The 20032-nt window shown below is 51.7% G+C and overlaps 1 protein-coding gene across 1 annotated transcript in view; it reads right to left on the reverse strand.

The window, feature by feature from the left end:
* col11a1a (collagen, type XI, alpha 1a) overlaps nt 1–20032 on the reverse strand; it is a 1142395-nt gene that overhangs the window by 269448 nt on the left and 852915 nt on the right. The window contains 1 exon segment of the mRNA XM_072510277.1: nt 18209–18316. Coding sequence (XP_072366378.1) covers nt 18209–18316 — 108 coding nt within the window.

A 20032-nucleotide genomic window follows, 5' to 3' on the forward strand; every position in this document is an offset into this window, starting at 1 on the left:
AGAGAGGTCAAGTCAGACACACGTCACGATACACGAATTATATAGGAGATGGTAATTCCTGAAAATTCAATTGGAACCTTTGCAAACAGACAGTCAGAAATCCAAACTGAACCCGATGATTTGATCTCCAGGATTTCCATGTTCCGTGAACCATTTTGGTGCTAAATCTGATTTCGGATGGAAATTACAAATATGTAAAACTTTGTTGAAGTAAATGTTCTGATTGGTTTATAATGTGACATTGAAAGATTTTGGGTGTCAGGGTGATTGAGGAAGTTATTAAACTATACAGGACTTGTCAGTAGAACAATGGAGAGAGAAATCTCCTTGGACAGAGTGAGCTAGGAAGAGCGATACAAAATATAAAGACATTTAAAATAGAAAGGGAGGGAAATAATTGATAAACAAACCAAACTTAAAGAGGATAAGGCACCTGGTCCAGATGGATTGTATCCACAAGCACCCAAAGAAAAAATGGAACAGACGGTAGATGAACGATTACATGTTAACATTCAGTTAATTCAGTTACAAACTAGGCATGTCCTTCACAGGGAGAAGGTGCAGCATCAAACACGAGTGCACCTTCAGTGAAGGTGACACTGAAAGAGCGGGAGGGAAAGTTATGGACAGGACACAAACAGATGGACAAAATGTTCTGAAAAGATGATCGTTCCTGAAAGTTGGTAAGTCACCTGGTCCAGATGGAATGTATCCCAGGTTCTGAAAGAAGGAAAGGAGGTCCCAATTGTCAAATCTCCGTAGGACCCAAGAGTAGTGCCAGAGGACTGGAATGTTTGCTAATGGTTTGACCACTATTCAATAAAGGGGGGAGAGTTAAAGCAGGAACTACAAAGCAATCAGCTTAACAGTGGGAGTGTCACTGGAAACCAAAACCAAAATACAACAGATGCTGGAAATCTGAAATAAAAGGAGAAATTGCTGGAAATGCTCAGCTGGTCTGTCAGCATCTGTAGAGAGAGAAATAGTTAATGTTTCAAGTCAAGGACCTTTCATCAGAAGAGTTTGTAATGGAAGTTCCTTGACTTGAAAGGTGAACTCTGTTTCTCTCTTCACAGATGTGGGCAGACTTGCTGAATATCACTGTCATCTTCTGTTTTTTTTTTGTTGGAAAGCATTATCAAGAACAATATAAACTTTAATTTGGAAGGCTTGTGTTAATCAAAGAGAGCCAGCATGGGTTTGTTAAAGTCAATTCAGTGTGACGACCTTGATTGAACTTTTTGATGAAGCAACAGAGAAGGTTGATCAAGATAGTGGAGAAGGGGCTCGAGAAAAGAATTTTGAGAAAATATTTGCAAAAGTGCCTCACGGGAGCTTATTATGAAAATGGTGGTTCATGGCATTAGAGAGATAATGACCAGGATTTTATGCTCGACCGAGATTCCTCCCCTCCACCATCAGCCTGAATGTTGGGGGTGATTCTGTCCTCGTTCTGATGGGTTGACCCCTGGCTATTTAATGTAGAAGGCTCTGTGGGTTCACTGGGAGTGATGACCAACGCTGGGATTGCATGAGGAATTTACAGGATTGAGGAGAAAATGCCTGGGAGTGGGAATAAACGCACAACGTCTTTGATGGAGGCACACTTTCTGCGATGTAGGTTTCCATCATTCACAGAGGACGGTTGATGAACACAAGAAGGAATAAAGAAACCGGCAGAATGATTAGGCAATTTTCAAATGAATACAAATATCAAGGAGTAGAGGTGGCCTCTTTGGGAAGAAGAATATGAATAAGGAGAATAACGTCACAAACTCTCTTAGAAAATAATTTGATTTTGAAGCCACATTTGGAGCTGCGCAGTGACACAATGAAGGGGACACAGTGGAGGGCGGCAGGGGGACACAGTGGAGGGCGGCAGGGGGACACAGTGGAGGGCGGCAGGGGGACACAGTGGAGGGCGGCAGCGGGACACAGTGGAGGGCGGCAGCGGGACACAGTGGAGGGCGGCAGCGGGACACAGTGGAGGGCGGCAGCGGGACACAGTGGAGGGCGGCAGCGGGACACAGTGGAGGGCGGCAGCGGGACACAGTGGAGGGCGGCAGCGGGACACAGTGGAGGGCGGCAGCGGGACACAGTGGAGGGCGGCAGCGGGACACAGTGGAGGGCGGCAGCGGGACACAGTGGAGGGCGGCAGCGGGACACAGTGGAGGGCGGCAGCGGGACACAGTGGAGGGCGGCAGCGGGACACAGTGGAGGGCGGCAGCGGGACACAGTGGAGGGCGGCAGCGGGACACAGTGGAGGGCGGCAGCGGGACACAGTGGAGGGCGGCAGCGGGACACAGTGGAGGGCGGCAGCGGGACACAGTGGAGGGCGGCAGCGGGACACAGTGGAGGGCGGCAGCGGGACACAGTGGAGGGCGGCAGCGGGACACAGTGGAGGGCGGCAGCGGGACACAGTGGAGGGCGGCAGCGGGACACAGTGGAGGGCGGCAGCGGGACACAGTGGAGGGCGGCAGCGGGACACAGTGGAGGGCGGCAGCGGGACACAGTGGAGGGCGGCAGCGGGACACAGTGGAGGGCGGCAGCGGGACACAGTGGAGGGCGGCAGCGGGACACAGTGGAGGGCGGCAGCGGGACACAGTGGAGGGCGGCAGCGGGACACAGTGGAGGGCGGCAGCGGGACACAGTGGAGGGCGGCAGCGGGACACAGTGGAGGGCGGCAGCGGGACACAGTGGAGGGCGGCAGCGGGACACAGTGGAGGGCGGCAGCGGGACACAGTGGAGGGCGGCAGCGGGACACAGTGGAGGGCGGCAGCGGGACACAGTGGAGGGCGGCAGCGGGACACAGTGGAGGGCGGCAGCGGGACACAGTGGAGGGCGGCAGCGGGACACAGTGGAGGGCGGCAGGGGGACACAGTGGAGGGCGGCAGGGGGACACAGTGGAGGGCGGCAGCGGGACACAGTGGAGGGCGGCAGCGGGACACAGTGGAGGGCGGCAGCGGGACACAGTGGAGGGAGGCAGCGGGACACAGTGGAGGGCGGCAGCGGGACACAGTGGAGGGCGGCAGCGGGACACAGTGGAGGGCGGCAGCGGGACACAGTGGAGGGAGGCAGGGGGACACAGTGGAGGGAGGCAGGGGGACACAGTGGAGGGAGGCAGGGGGACACAGTGGAGGGTGGCAGGGGGACACAGTGGAGGGTGGCAGGGGGACACAGTGGAGGGTGGCAGGGGGACACAGTGGAGGGTGGCAGGGGGACACAGTGGAGGGAGGCAGGGGGACACAGTGGAGGGCGGCAGGGGGACACAGTGGAGGGCGGCAGGGGGACACAGTGGAGGGCGGCAGGGGGACACAGTGGAGGGCGGCAGGGGGACACAGTGGAGGGCGGCAGGGGGACACAGTGGAGGGCGGCAGGGGGACACAGTGGAGGGCGGCAGGGGGACACAGTGGAGGGCGGCAGGGGGACACAGTGGAGGGCGGCAGGGGGACACAGTGGAGGGCGGCAGCGGGACACAGTGGAGGGCGGCAGCGGGACACAGTGGAGGGCGGCAGCGGGACACAGTGGAGGGCGGCAGCGGGACACAGTGGAGGGCGGCACGGGGACACAGTGGAGGGCGGCGGGGGGACACAGTGGAGGGGGGCGGGGGGACACAGTGGAGGGGGGCGGGGGGACACAGTGGAGGGGGGCGGGGGGACACAGTGGAGGGGGCAGCGGGACACGGTGGAGGGGGGCAGGGGGACACGGTGGAGGGCGGCAGGGGGACACGGTGGAGGGCGGCACGGGGACACAGTGGAGGGTGGCACAGTGGAGGGTGGCGTGATGATAGTGAATGGCAGGACATGGCAAAGTGGTTAGCACTGCTGCCTCACAGCGCCAGGGTCCCGGGTTTGATTCCCGCTTTGGGTCACTGTCTGTGCGGAGTCAGCACGTTCTCCCCGTGTCTGCGTGGGTTTCCTCCGGATGCTCCGGTTTCCTCCCGCAGTCCAAAGATGTGCAGGTTAGGTGGATTGGACATTCTGAATTCTCCCTTGGTATCCAAAGGTTAGATGGGGTAATGAAGATAGGGCAAGAGTGTGGGCCTGGGCAGGTTGCTCTGTCAGAGGGTAGGAGCGGACTCGATGGGCTGAATGGTCTCACTGTGCATTGTAGGGGATCTGTAATTACTGTGCATTGTAGGGGCTCTGTAATTACTGCGCACTGTAGGGGCTCTGTAATTACTGTGCACTGTCGGGGCTCTGTAATTACTGTGCACTGTCGGGGCTCTGTAATTACTGTGCACTGTCGGGGCTCTGTAATTACTGCGCACTGTAGGGGCTCTGTAATTACTGTGCACTGTCGGGGCTCTGTAATTACTGTGCACTGTAGGGGCTCTGTAATTACTGCGCACTGTAGGGGCTCTGTAATTACTGCGCACTGTAGGGGCTCTGTAATTTCTGTGCACTGTCGGGGCTCTGTAATTACTGTGCACTGTCGGGGCTCTGTAATTACTGCGCACTGTCGGGGCTCTGTAATTACTGTGCACTGTCGGGGCTCTGTAATTTCTGTGCACTGTAGGGGCTCTGTAATTACTGTGCACTGTCGGGGCTCTGTAATTACTGTGCACTGTAGGGGCTCTGTAATTACTGTGCACTGTCGGGGCTCTGTAATTACTGCGCACTGTAGGGGCTCTGTAATTACTGCGCACTGTAGGGGCTCTGTAATTACTGTGCATTGTAGGGGCTCTGTAATTACTGTGCATTGTAGGGACTCTGTAATTACTGTGCACTGTCGGGGCTCTGTAATTACTGTGCACTGTCGGGGCTCTGTAATTACTGTGCACTGTAGGGGCTCTGTAATTACTGTGCACTGTCGGGGCTCTGTAATTACTGCGCACTGTCGGGGCTCTGTAATTTCTGTGCACTGTAGGGGCTCTGTAATTACTGTGCACTGTCGGGGCTCTGTAATTACTGTGCACTGTCGGGGCTCTGTAATTACTGCGCACTGTAGGGGCTCTGTAATTACTGCGCACTGTAGGGGCTCTGTAATTACTGTGCACTGTCGGGGCTCTGTAATTACTGTGCACTGTAGGGGCTCTGTAATTACTGCGCACTGTAGGGGCTCTGTAATTACTGTGCACTGTCGGGGCTCTGTAATTACTGTGCACTGTCGGGGCTCTGTAATTACTGTGCACTGTAGGGGTTCTGTAATTACTGTGCACTGTAGGGGCTCTGTAATTACTGTCCACTGTAGGGGCTCTGTAATTACTGTGCACTGTCGGGGCTCTGTAATTACTGTGCACTGTCGGGGCTCTGTAATTACTGTGCACTGTCGGGGCTCTGTAATTACTGTGCACTGTCGGGGCTCTGTAATTACTGTGCACTGTCGGGGCTCTGTAATTACTGTGCACTGTCGGGGCTCTGTAATTACTGTGCACTGTAGGGGCTCTGTAATTACTGTGCACTGTAGGGGCTCTGTAATTACTGTGCATTGTCGGGGCTCTGTAATTACTGTGCACTGTCGGGGCTCTGTAATTTCTGTGCACTGTAGGGGCTCTGTAATTACTGTGCACTGTAGGGGCTCTGTAATTACTGCGCACTGTAGGGGCTCTGTAATTACTGTCCACTGTAGGGGCTCTGTAATTACTGTGCACTGTAGGGGCTCTGTAATTACTGTGCACTGTAGGGGCTCTGTAATTACTGTGCACTGTCGGGGCTCTGTAATTACTGTGCACTGTCGGGGCTCTGTAATTTCTGTGCACTGTAGGGGCTCTGTAATTACTGTGCACTGTAGGGGCTCTGTAATTACTGCGCATGTAGGGGCTCTGTAATTACTGTCCACTGTAGGGGCTCTGTAATTACTGTGCACTGTAGGGGCTCTGTAATTACTGCGCACTGTAGGGGCTCTGTAATTACTGTGCACTGTAGGGGCTCTGTAATTACTGTGCACTGTAGGGGCTCTGTAATTACTGTGCACTGTAGGGGCTCTGTAATTACTGTGCACTGTAGGGGCTCTGTAATCACTGTGCACTGTAGGGGCTCTGTAATTACTGTGGACTGTAGGGGCTCTGTAATTACTGTGCACTGTAGGGGCTCTGTAATTACTGTGCACTGTAGGGACTCTGTAATTACTGTGCACTGTAGGGGCTCTGTAATTACTGTGCACTGTAGGGGCTCTGTAATTACTGTGGACTGTAGGGGCTCTGTAATCACTGTGCACTGTAGGGGCTCTGTAATTACTGTGCACTGTAGGGGCTCTGTAATTACTGTGCACTGTCGGGGCTCTGTAATTACTGTGCACTGTAGGGGCTCTGTAATTACTGCGCACTGTAGGGGCTCTGTAATTACTGCGCACTGTAGGGGCTCTGTAATTACTGTGCACTGTAGGGGCTCTGTAATTACTGTGCACTGTCGGGGCTCTGCAATTACTGTGCACTGTCGGGGCTCTGTAATTACTGTGCACTGTAGGGGTTCTGTAATTACTGTGCACTGTAGGGGCTCTGTAATTACTGTCCACTGTAGGGGCTCTGTAATTACTGTGCACTGTCGGGGCTCTGTAATTACTGTGCACTGTCGGGGCTCTGTAATTACTGTGCACTGTCGGGGCTCTGTAATTACTGTGCACTGTCGGGGCTCTGTAATTACTGTGCACTGTCGGGGCTCTGTAATTACTGTGCACTGTCGGGGCTCTGTAATTACTGTGCACTGTAGGGGCTCTGTAATTACTGTGCACTGTAGGGGCTCTGTAATTACTGTGCATTGTCGGGGCTCTGTAATTACTGTGCACTGTCGGGGCTCTGTAATTTCTGTGCACTGTAGGGGCTCTGTAATTACTGTGCACTGTAGGGGCTCTGTAATTACTGCGCACTGTAGGGGCTCTGTAATTACTGTCCACTGTAGGGGCTCTGTAATTACTGTGCACTGTAGGGGCTCTGTAATTACTGTGCACTGTAGGGGCTCTGTAATTACTGTGCACTGTCGGGGCTCTGTAATTACTGTGCACTGTCGGGGCTCTGTAATTTCTGTGCACTGTAGGGGCTCTGTAATTACTGTGCACTGTAGGGGCTCTGTAATTACTGCGCATGTAGGGGCTCTGTAATTACTGTCCACTGTAGGGGCTCTGTAATTACTGTGCACTGTAGGGGCTCTGTAATTACTGCGCACTGTAGGGGCTCTGTAATTACTGTGCACTGTAGGGGCTCTGTAATTACTGTGCACTGTAGGGGCTCTGTAATTACTGTGCACTGTAGGGGCTCTGTAATTACTGTGCACTGTAGGGGCTCTGTAATCACTGTGCACTGTAGGGGCTCTGTAATTACTGTGGACTGTAGGGGCTCTGTAATTACTGTGCACTGTAGGGGCTCTGTAATTACTGTGCACTGTAGGGACTCTGTAATTACTGTGCACTGTAGGGGCTCTGTAATTACTGTGCACTGTAGGGGCTCTGTAATTACTGTGGACTGTAGGGGCTCTGTAATCACTGTGCACTGTAGGGGCTCTGTAATTACTGTGCACTGTAGGGGCTCTGTAATTACTGTGCACTGTCGGGGCTCTGTAATTACTGTGCACTGTAGGGGCTCTGTAATTACTGCGCACTGTAGGGGCTCTGTAATTACTGCGCACTGTAGGGGCTCTGTAATTACTGTGCACTGTAGGGGCTCTGTAATTACTGTGCACTGTCGGGGCTCTGCAATTACTGTGCACTGTCGGGGCTCTGCAATTACTGTGCACTGTAGGGACTCTGTAATTACTGTGCACTGTCGGGGCTCTTTAATTACTGTGCACTGTCGGGGCTCTGTAATTACTGTGCACTGTAGGGGCTCTGTAATTACTGTGCACTGTAGGGGCTCTGTAATTACTGTGCTCTGTCGGGGCTCTGTAATTACTGTGCTCTGTCGGGGCTCTGTAATTACTGTGCACTGTCGGGGCTCTGTAATTACTGTGCACTGTCGGGGCTCTGTAATTACTGTGCACTGTCGGGGCTCTGTAATTACTGCGCACTGTCGGGGCTCTGTAATTACTGTGCACTGTAGGGGCTCTGTAATTACTGTGGACTGTAGGGGCTCTGTAATCACTGTGCACTGTAGGGGCTCTGTAATTACTGTGCACTGTAGGGGCTCTGTAATTACTGTGCACTGTCGGGGCTCTGTAATTACTGTGCACTGTAGGGGCTCTGTAATTACTGCGCACTGTAGGGGCTCTGTAATTACTGCGCACTGTAGGGGCTCTGTAATTTCTGTGCACTGTAGGGGCTCTGTAATTACTGTGCACTGTCGGGGCTCTGTAATTACTGCGCACTGTCGGGGCTCTGTAATTACTGTGCACTGTATAGGCTCTGTAATTACTGTGCACTGTAGGGGCTCTGTAATTACTGTGCATTGTAGGGGCTCTGTAATTACTGTGCAACTGTAGGGGCTCTGTAATTACTGTGCACTGTCGGGGCTCTGTAATTACTGTGCATTGTAGGGGCTCTGTAATTACTGTGCAACTGTAGGGGCTCTGTAATTACTGTGCACTGTCGGGGCTCTGTAATTACTGTGCTCTGTAGGGGCTCTGTAATTACTGTGCTCTGTAGGAGCTCTGTAATTACTGTGCACTGTCGGGGCTCTGTAATTACTGTGCACTGTAGGGGCTCTGTAATTACTGTGCACTGTCGGGGCTCTGTAATTACTGTGCACTGTAGGAGCTCTGTAATTACTGTGCACTGTCGGGGCTCTGTAATTACTGTGCACTGTAGGGGCTCTGTAATTACTGCGCACTGTAGGGGCTCTGTAATTACTGTGCACTGTCGGGGCTCTGTAATTACTGTGCACTGTCGGGGCTCTGTAATTACTGCGCACTGTAGGGGCTCTGTAATTACTGCGCACTGTCGGGGCTCTGTAATTACTGTGCACTGTCGGGGCTCTGTAATTACTGTGCACTGTCGGGGCTCTGTAATTACTGCGCACTGTAGGGGCTCTGTAATTACTGTGCACTGTAGGGGCTCTGTAATTACTGTGCACTGTCGGGGCTCTGTAATTACTGCGCACTGTAGGGGCTCTGTAATTACTGTGCACTGTCGGGGCTCTGTAATTACTGCGCACTGTCGGGGCTCTGTAATTACTGCGCACTGTAGGGGTTCTGTAATTGCTGTGCACTGTAGGGGCTCTGTAGTTTCTGTGCACTGTCGGGGCTCTGTAATTACTGTGCACTGTCGGGGCTCTGTAATTACTGTGCACTGTAGGGGCTCTGTAATTACTGTGCACTGTCGGGACTCTGTAATTACTGCGCACTGTAGGGGCTCTGTAATTACTGTGCACTGTAGGGGCTCTGTAATTACTGCGCACTGTAGGGGCTCTGTAATTACTGTGCACTGTAGGGGCTCTGTAATTACTGCGCACTGTAGGGGCTCTGTAAATACTGTGCACTGTTGGGGCTCTGTAATTACTGTGCATTGTAGGGGCTCTGTAATTACTGTGCAACTGTAGGGGCTCTGTAATTACTGTGCATGTAGGGGCTCTGTAATTACTGTGCTCTGTAGGGGCTCTGTAATTACTGTGCTCTGTAGGAGCTCTGTAATTACTGTGCACTGTAGGGGCTCTGTAATTACTGTGCACTGTCGGGGCTCTGTAATTACTGTGCACTGTAGGAGCTCTGTAATTACTGTGCACTGTCGGGGCTCTGTAATTGCTGTGCACTGTAGGGGCTCTGTAATTTCTGTGCACTGTAGGGGCTCTGTAATTACTGTGCACTGTAGGAGCTCTGTAATTACTGTGCACTGTCGGGGCTCTGTAATTGCTGTGCACTGTAGGGGCTCTGTAATTTCTGTGCACTGTAGGGGCTCTGTAATTTCTGTGCACTGTAGGGGCTCTGTAATTACTGTGCACTGTAGGGGCTCTGTAATTACTGCGCACTGTAGGGGCTCTGTAATTTCTGTGCACTGTCGGGGCTCTGTAATTTCTGTGCACTGTCGGGGCTCTGTAATTTCTGTGCACTGTCGGGGCTCTGTAATTACTGTGCACTGTAGGGGCTCTGTAATTACTGCGCACTGTAGGGGCTCTGTAATTACTGTGCACTGTAGGGGCTCTGTAATTTCTGTGCACTGTCGGGGCTCTGTAATTACTGCGCACTGTCGGGGCTCTGTAATTACTGCGCACTGTAGGGGCTCTGTAATTACTGCGCACTGTAGGGGCTCTGTAATTACTGTGCACTGTCGCGGCTCTGTAATTACTGCGCACTGTAGGGGCTCTGTAATTACTGCGCACTGTAGGGGCTCTGTAATTACTGTGCACTGTAGGGGCTCTGTAATTACTGTGCACTGTAGGGGCTCTGTAATTACTGTGGACTGTAGGGGCTCTGTAATCACTGTGCACTGTAGGGGCTCTGTAATTACTGTGCACTGTAGGGGCTCTGTAATTACTGTGCACTGTCGGGGCTCTGTAATTACTGTGCACTGTAGGGGCTCTGTAATTACTGCGCACTGTAGGGGCTCTGTAATTACTGCGCACTGTAGGGGCTCTGTAATTACTGTGCACTGTAGGGGCTCTGTAATTACTGTGCACTGTCGGGGCTCTGCAATTACTGTGCACTGTCGGGGCTCTGCAATTACTGTGCACTGTAGGGACTCTGTAATTACTGTGCACTGTCGGGGCTCTTTAATTACTGTGCACTGTCGGGGCTCTGTAATTACTGTGCACTGTAGGGGCTCTGTAATTACTGTGCACTGTAGGGGCTCTGTAATTACTGTGCTCTGTCGGGGCTCTGTAATTACTGTGCTCTGTCGGGGCTCTGTAATTACTGTGCACTGTCGGGGCTCTGTAATTACTGTGCACTGTCGGGGCTCTGTAATTACTGTGCACTGTCGGGGCTCTGTAATTACTGCGCACTGTCGGGGCTCTGTAATTACTGTGCACTGTAGGGGCCCTGTAATTACTGTGCACTGTAGGGGCTCTGTAATCACTGTGCACTGTAGGGGCTCTGTAATTACTGTGCACTGTAGGGGCTCTGTAATTACTGTGCACTGTCGGGGCTCTGTAATTACTGTGCACTGTAGGGGCTCTGTAATTACTGCGCACTGTAGGGGCTCTGTAATTACTGCGCACTGTAGGGGCTCTGTAATTTCTGTGCACTGTAGGGGCTCTGTAATTACTGTGCACTGTCGGGGCTCTGTAATTACTGCGCACTGTCGGGGCTCTGTAATTACTGTGCACTGTATAGGCTCTGTAATTACTGTGCACTGTAGGGGCTCTGTAATTACTGTGCATTGTAGGGGCTCTGTAATTACTGTGCAACTGTAGGGGCTCTGTAATTACTGTGCACTGTCGGGGCTCTGTAATTACTGTGCATTGTAGGGGCTCTGTAATTACTGTGCATTGTAGGGGCTCTGTAATTACTGTGCAACTGTAGGGGCTCTGTAATTACTGTGCACTGTCGGGGCTCTGTAATTACTGTGCTCTGTAGGGGCTCTGTAATTACTGTGCTCTGTAGGAGCTCTGTAATTACTGTGCACTGTCGGGGCTCTGTAATTACTGTGCACTGTAGGGGCTCTGTAATTACTGTGCACTGTCGGGGCTCTGTAATTACTGTGCACTGTAGGAGCTCTGTAATTACTGTGCACTGTCGGGGCTCTGTAATTACTGTGCACTGTAGGGGCTCTGTAATTACTGCGCACTGTAGGGGCTCTGTAATTACTGTGCACTGTCGGGGCTCTGTAATTACTGTGCACTGTCGGGGCTCTGTAATTACTGCGCACTGTAGGGGCTCTGTAATTACTGCGCACTGTCGGGGCTCTGTAATTACTGTGCACTGTCGGGGCTCTGTAATTACTGTGCACTGTCGGGGCTCTGTAATTACTGCGCACTGTAGGGGCTCTGTAATTACTGTGCACTGTAGGGGCTCTGTAATTACTGTGCACTGTCGGGGCTCTGTAATTACTGCGCACTGTAGGGGCTCTGTAATTACTGTGCACTGTCGGGGCTCTGTAATTACTGCGCACTGTCGGGGCTCTGTAATTACTGCGCACTGTAGGGGTTCTGTAATTGCTGTGCACTGTAGGGGCTCTGTAGTTTCTGTGCACTGTCGGGGCTCTGTAATTACTGTGCACTGTCGGGGCTCTGTAATTACTGTGCACTGTAGGGGCTCTGTAATTACTGTGCACTGTCGGGACTCTGTAATTACTGCGCACTGTAGGGGCTCTGTAATTACTGTGCACTGTAGGGGCTCTGTAATTACTGCGCACTGTAGGGGCTCTGTAATTACTGTGCACTGTAGGGGCTCTGTAATTACTGCGCACTGTAGGGGCTCTGTAAATACTGTGCACTGTTGGGGCTCTGTAATTACTGTGCATTGTAGGGGCTCTGTAATTACTGTGCAACTGTAGGGGCTCTGTAATTACTGTGCATGTAGGGGCTCTGTAATTACTGTGCTCTGTAGGGGCTTTGTAATTACTGTGCTCTGTAGGAGCTCTGTAATTACTGTGCACTGTAGGGGCTCTGTAATTACTGTGCACTGTCGGGGCTCTGTAATTACTGTGCACTGTAGGAGCTCTGTAATTACTGTGCACTGTCGGGGCTCTGTAATTGCTGTGCACTGTAGGGGCTCTGTAATTTCTGTGCACTGTAGGGGCTCTGTAATTACTGTGCACTGTAGGAGCTCTGTAATTACTGTGCACTGTCGGGGCTCTGTAATTGCTGTGCACTGTAGGGGCTCTGTAATTTCTGTGCACTGTAGGGGCTCTGTAATTTCTGTGCACTGTAGGGGCTCTGTAATTACTGTGCACTGTAGGGGCTCTGTAATTACTGCGCACTGTAGGGGCTCTGTAATTTCTGTGCACTGTCGGGGCTCTGTAATTACTGTGCACTGTCGGGGCTCTGTAATTTCTGTGCACTGTCGGGGCTCTGTAATTTCTGTGCACTGTCGGGGCTCTGTAATTACTGTGCACTGTAGGGGCTCTGTAATTACTGCGCACTGTAGGGGCTCTGTAATTACTGTGCACTGTAGGGGCTCTGTAATTACTGTGCACTGTAGGGGCTCTGTAATTTCTGTGCACTGTCGGGGCTCTGTAATTACTGCGCACTGTCGGGGCTCTGTAATTACTGCGCACTGTAGGGGCTCTGTAATTACTGTGCACTGTAGGGGCTCTGTAATTACTGTGCACTGTCGCGGCTCTGTAATTACTGCGCACTGTAGGGGCTCTGTAATTACTGCGCACTGTAGGGGCTCTGTAATTACTGCGCACTGTCGGGGCTCTGTAATTACTGTGCACTGTCGGGGCTCTGTAATTACTGCGCACTGAAGGGGCTCTGTAATTACTGTGCACTGTCGGGGCTCTGTAATTACTGTGCACTGTAGGGGCTCTGTAATTACTGTGCACTGTAGGGGCTCTGTAATTACTGTGCACTGTCGGGGCTCTGTAATTACTGCGCACTGTAGGGGCTCTGTAATTACTGTGCACTGTAGGGGCTCTGTAATTACTGTGCACTGTAGGGGCTCTGTAATTTCTGTGCACTGTAGGGGCTCTGTAATTACTGTGCAACTGTAGGGGCTCTGTAATTACTGTGCACTGTAGGGGCTCTGTAATTACTGTGCACTGTAGGGACTCTGTAATTACTGTGCACTGTAGGGGCTCTGTAATTACTGTGCACTGTCGGGGCTCTGTAATTACTGTGCACTGTAGGGGCTCTGTAATTACTGTGCACTGTAGGGGCTCTGTAATTACTGTGCACTGTAGGGGCTCTGTAATTACTGAGCACTGTCGGGGCTCTGTAATTACTGAGCACTGTAGGGGCTCTGTAATTACTGTGCACTGTAGGGGCTCTGTAATTACTGTGCACTGTCGGGGCTCTGTAATTACTGTGCACTGTAGGGAAACTGTAATTACTGTGGACTGTAGGGGCTCTGTAATTACTGTGCACTGTCGGGGCTCTGTAATTACTGTGCACTGTAGGGGCTCTGTAATTACTGTGCACTGTAGGGGCTCTGTAATTACTGTGGACTGTAGGGGCTCTGTAATTACTGTGCACTGTAGGGGCTCTGTAATTACTGTGCACTGTCGGGGCTCTGTAATTTCTGTGCACTGTAGGGGCTCTGTAATTACTGTGCACTGTAGGGAAACTGTAATTACTGTGGACTGTAGGGGCTCTGTAATTTCTGTGCACTGTAGGGGCTCTGTAATTTCTGTGCACTGTAGGGGCTCTGTAATTTCTGTGCACTGTAGGGGCTCTGTAATTTCTGTGCACTGTAGGGGCTCTGTAATTTCTGTGCACTGTAGGGGCTCTGTAATTACTGTGCACTGTAGGGGCTCTGTAATTACTGTGCACTGTAGGGGCTCTGTAATTTCTGTGCACTGTAGGGGCTCTGTAATTTCTGTGCACTGTAGGGGCTCTGTAATTTCATTGCACTGTAGGGACTCTGTAATTTCTGTGCACTGTAGGGGCTCTGTAATTACTGTGCATTGTAGGGGCTCTGTAATTACTGTGCACTGTAGGGACTCTGTAATTACTGTGCACTGTAGGGGCTCTGTAATTACTGTGCACTGTCGCGGCTCTGTAATTACTGCGCACTGTAGGGGCTCTGTAATTACTGCGCACTGTAGGGGCTCTGTAATTACTGCGCACTGTCGGGGCTCTGTAATTACTGTGCACTGTCGGGGCTCTGTAATTACTGTGCACTGTAGGGGCTCTGTAATTTCTGTGCACTGTAGGGGCTCTGTAATTACTGTGCAACTGTAGGGGCTCTGTAATTACTGTGCACTGTAGGGGCTCTGTAATTACTGTGCACTGTAGGGACTCTGTAATTACTGTGCACTGTAGGGGCTCTGTAATTACTGTGCACTGTCGGGGCTCTGTAATTACTGTGCACTGTAGGGGCTCTGTAATTACTGTGCACTGTAGGGGCTCTGTAATTACTGTGCACTGTAGGGGCTCTGTAATTACTGAGCACTGTCGGGGCTCTGTAATTACTGAGCACTGTAGGGGCTCTGTAATTACTGTGCACTGTAGGGGCTCTGTAATTACTGTGCACTGTCGGGGCTCTGTAATTACTGTGCACTGTAGGGAAACTGTAATTACTGTGGACTGTAGGGGCTCTGTAATTACTGTGCACTGTCGGGGCTCTGTAATTACTGTGCACTGTAGGGGCTCTGTAATTACTGTGCACTGTAGGGGCTCTGTAATTACTGTGGACTGTAGGGGCTCTGTAATTACTGTGCACTGTAGGGGCTCTGTAATTACTGTGCACTGTCGGGGCTCTGTAATTTCTGTGCACTGTAGGGGCTCTGTAATTACTGTGCACTGTAGGGAAACTGTAATTACTGTGGACTGTAGGGGCTCTGTAATTTCTGTGCACTGTAGGGGCTCTGTAATTTCTGTGCACTGTAGGGGCTCTGTAATTACTGTGCACTGTAGGGGCTCTGTAATTACTGTGCACTGTAGGGGCTCTGTAATTACTGTGCACTGTCGGGGCTCTGTAATTACTGCGCACTGTCGGGGCTCTGTAATTACTGTGCACTGTAGGGGCTCTGTAATTACTGTGCACTGTAGGGGCTCTGTAATTACTGTGCACTGTAGGGGCTCTGTAATTACTGTGCACTGTCGGGGCTCTGTAATCACTGTGCACTGTCGGGGCTCTGTAATTACTGTGCACTGTAGGGGCTCTGTAATTACTGTGCACTGTAGGGGCTCTGTAATTACTGTGCACTGTAGGGGCACTGTAATCACTGTGCACTGTCGGGGCTCTGTAATTACTGTGCACTGTCGGGGCTCTGTAATTCTATGGACACCAGACATTGAAATCATTGAACACATTATTGATAAATTAACTTCGATATAGATAAACCTTAGATGTTTCCTCCATAGAAGGTTCACTTGGCTTGTCCTGGGTAGGGAGGGATTTTATTTTGAGAGGCTGAGTAGGTCGGGTCTGTGCTCATTGGAGTTTAGAAGATTGAGAGGTGACCTTATTGAGGCATCGCGGATTCTCAATGGGTTTGACAGGGTCGATGCTGAGAGGGTGTTTCCCCTTGTGGGAGGGTCTCGGACCAGAGGGCAGCATCTCAGAGTGAGGGGTCACTCATTAGAGACAGAGATGAGGAGGAATTTCTTCTCTCTGAGAGTATTGAATCTGGGGAATTCTTTCCCGCAGAGAGCTGCAGAGGTCATTTAGTGTGTTCAAGGCTGAGATAGACAGATTTTCAATCAGTAAAACAATGAAGGGTTCGGGGAGCAGCGGCATCCAGCAAAGGATGCTGGGAGAATTGGCCAAGTTCATGGACAAGCAGGCTGCAGCTCAAATACCCATGAATAAGCAAGCTGCAGCCGAGACAGCACATTACACAGGAACAGGCCACCCCAGGAGCATCAGAACTATCCTGTCAATCACACTGGTTTACCAGACACAGTGGCACCTAAACTCCTTATTTGGAAGGGCCCTCCTGCCACAACACTTGCAGGCATGGCCACGGAGTGACCCAAACCCAATGTAGAAGGCCCTGTTTGGAGTTGGTCAATCAGGGTGATCGAGCCCTGATCAATTGATCGTCAATGACCTAGAGACCGCCAAAAAGGGCAGGATGAGCAAACAGCTTAAAAGGTGCGGCACCAACTTAGAATCTCTCGACTGCAGCTTTCGACAGGCCACAACAACGGTGATCCTTTCACCGGCCAAGAGGAAGACTATCCACACCATCGAGGAAAGGATCAGAGCCGAGGTCACAGACCACCAGCAACACTGCCAGACGGATCACAGGTAAGGCCACATCTGTCCTGTACCTGCCAGTCACCTGGAAGCTACGTTAAGGGCTTTCTTGTGTGTATTAGCTTAGAGCTGTGTGATTGATTAATATTAACAATTATGTGTTTGTGAATAAAAGTATATTATTGTCCCAAACAACTTGTGGTCATTTGTCCATTGTATACGGGTTAGAGACACACTGTGGTTTCGGCACATCGTGGGAATAAGGCAGGAACGGGAAGTTGACCATTATGACATCAGGGGCGTCATTCTCCGACCCCCCGCCGGGTCGGAGAATGGCCGTTGGCCGCCGTGAATCCCGCCCCCGCCCCCGCCGAAGTCTCCGCTCCCGGAGATTGGGCGGGGGCGGGAATCCAGCCGCGCCGGTTGGCGGGACCCCCCGCTGGATTCTCCGGCCCGGATGGGCCGAAGTCCCGCCCAGGAATTGCCTGTCCCGCCGACGTAAATCAAACCTGGTATTTACCGGCGGGACCAGGCGGCGTGGGCGGGCTCCGGGGTCCTGGGGGGGGGCGCGGGGCGATCTGACCCCGGGGGGTGCCCCCACGGTGGCCTGGCCCGCGATCGGGGCCCACCGATCCGCGGGCGGGCCTGTGCCGTGGGGGCACTCTTTCCCTTCCGCCTCCGCTACGGCCTCCACCATGGCGGAGGCGGAAGAGACTCTCCCCACTGCGCATGCGCGGGAAACTTTCGGCGGCCGCTGACGCTCCCGCGCATGCGCCGCATTTCCGCGCCAGCTGGCGGGGCAACAAACGCCATTTCCGCCAGCTGGCGGGGCGGAAATCCCTCCGGCGTCGGCCTAGCCCCTCAATGTTGGGGCTAGGCCGCCAAAGATGCGGAGACTTCCGCACCTTTTTGCCGGCGCGATGCCCGTCTGATTTGCGCCGGCTTTGGCGCCAGTCGGCGGGCATCCCGCCGTTGGGGGAGAATTTCGCCCCTGATCAGCCATAATCTCATTATAATCTTTATTAGTGTCACAAGTGGGCTGACATTAACACTGCGATGAAGTTACTGTGAAAAGCCCCCCGTCGCCACATTCCGGCGCCTGTTCGGGGAGGCTGTTACGGTATCATTTGTGGAGTGATAGAATTGAAAAGCAGGACAGTGAACCCCTGTGGAATCTGGGGAGAGTTCTGGCCTCCATATTGAGATGTACAAATGACGACAACACAACTGCAGCTTATAATTATCAGAAAAAATTAACAGACTGGAGGAGTCGTTCTCCAAAAAGAATAGAAAGAGGGCTTTGAGATTCTGAAGGGCTTTGACAGGGAGATGGAGAGAAGGTGATTGTGGAGTGATAAATAGAAGACATTCTCGAATCAATCCAGCATGTTTTGAGAATGTGGAACTCACCCCCGCAGGGAGTGGCCCAGGAGAATATTACCCATGTGGTAAATGGAAGGAAGAGTGATGGGGTGATGATGGCGAGGGTGCGAGGTGCGTGGCGGGTAAAGAGCAGTTGGGCTGGTTTCTGTGACCTTGTTTAACTCTGTGACTTCAGTCTGACCGTTCTGTCTCCTCAGTGACTGGGTGATACTTACAGGAGCACCTTTCTCCCCAGCAGGGCCGAGACCACCTTGAGGTCCAGGGCGACCAGGAAGGCCAATAGGACCAGCAGGTCCAGCAGATCCTCGTTCACCAGGAGATCCCTAAAAAAGATCATCCAATCAGTTAGTTAATCACTGATAATAATCACCACCGGACTGAATTTCAATGGTCCAGTCAGACAGAGTTACTTATTAACCCAACCAATCGAACCAGAATTCAACCAATCCCAACACAACACAACCATCTCAAAACTACACAGTGCAAACAAGAACGTATCCTAGTTTTCACGAAGCAGTTAGATACAACACTTAGGGTGAAGGGGAGCAAAGGATATGGGGGAAGCAGGATCAGGCTATCGAGTTGGATGATCAGCCATGATAATGAATGGCAGAGTGGGCTCGAGGGGCCGAATGGCCTCCTCCTGCTCGTATTTTCTATGACTCTAACTTCAACCCCCATCCAACCCAGACCCCACCCAGTATACCCACCCCACCCAGCCAGATCCCATCTAATACACCCGCGTCTCACCCAATAAACCCCCCACACTCCATCCAATCCAACACAGATCCCACTCAATATACACACAGCCAGATCCCACCCAATGCATCCTTGTCCCACCTTGACCCCACCCAATATAACCCCACCCAATACCAACAGTAACTCGTGAAGGGGCTAAATGACATTCTGAATCATGGAAAACGGTTTCTTTATATTTGTCTTTGTAAACTTCGTTTTTTAAAAATTAATTTAAAGGATGTGGGAATCATTGGCTTGTCCAGCATTTATTGCCCATCCCAAGTTGCCCTTCAGAAAGTGGTGATGAGCTGCCTTCGTGAACCACTGGAGCCCCGGAGGTGTAGGTACACCCACAGTGCTGTTAGAGAGGATGTTGCCCCAGCGACAGTGAAGGAACGGCCAATATATTTCCAAGTCAGGGTGGTGAGTGACTTAGAACATTGTTCTATGTTCTATGTTCTAAGAACAAAGAAATGTACAGCACAGGAACAGGCCCTTCGGCCCTCCAAGCCCGTGCCGACCATGCTGCCCGACTAAACTACAATCTTCTACACTTCCTGGGTCCGTATCCCTCTATTCCCATCCTATTCATGTATTTGTCAAGATGCCCCTTAAATGTCACTATCGTCCCTGCTTCCACCACCTCCTCCGGTAGCGAGTTCCAGGCACCCACTACCCTCTGTGTAAAAAACTTGCCTCGTCCATCTACTCTAAACCTTGCCCCTCTCACCTTGAACCTATGCCCCCTAGTAATTGACCCCTCTACCCTGGGGAAAAGCCTCTGACTATCCACTCTGTCCATGCCCCTCATAATTTTGTGTACCTCTATCAGGTCGCCCCTCAACCTCCGTCGTTCCAGTGAGAACAAACCGAGTTTATTCAACCGCTCCTCATAGCTAATGCCCTCCATACCAGGCAACATTCTGGTAAATCTCTTCTGCACCCTCTCTAAAGCCTCCACATCCTTCTGGTAATGTGGCAACCAGAATTGAACACTATACTCCAAGTGTGGCCTAACTAAGGTTCTATACAGCTGCAACATGACTTGCCAATTCTTATACTCAATGCCCCAGCCAATGAAGGCAAGCATGCCGTATGCCTTCTTGACTACCTGTGGACCTGTACTCCGAGATCTCTTTGACTTTCAATACTCTTGAGGGTTCTACCATTCACTGTATATTCCCTACCTGCATTAGACCTTCCAAAATGCATTACCTCACATTTGTCCGAATTAAACTCCATCTGCCATCTCTCCGCCCAAGTCTCCAAACAATCTAAATCCTGCTGTATCCTCTGACAGT

This window comes from Scyliorhinus torazame, chromosome 7 (genome assembly GCF_047496885.1).
Source record: "Scyliorhinus torazame isolate Kashiwa2021f chromosome 7, sScyTor2.1, whole genome shotgun sequence".
Classification (NCBI taxonomy): Eukaryota; Metazoa; Chordata; class Chondrichthyes; order Carcharhiniformes; family Scyliorhinidae; genus Scyliorhinus; species Scyliorhinus torazame.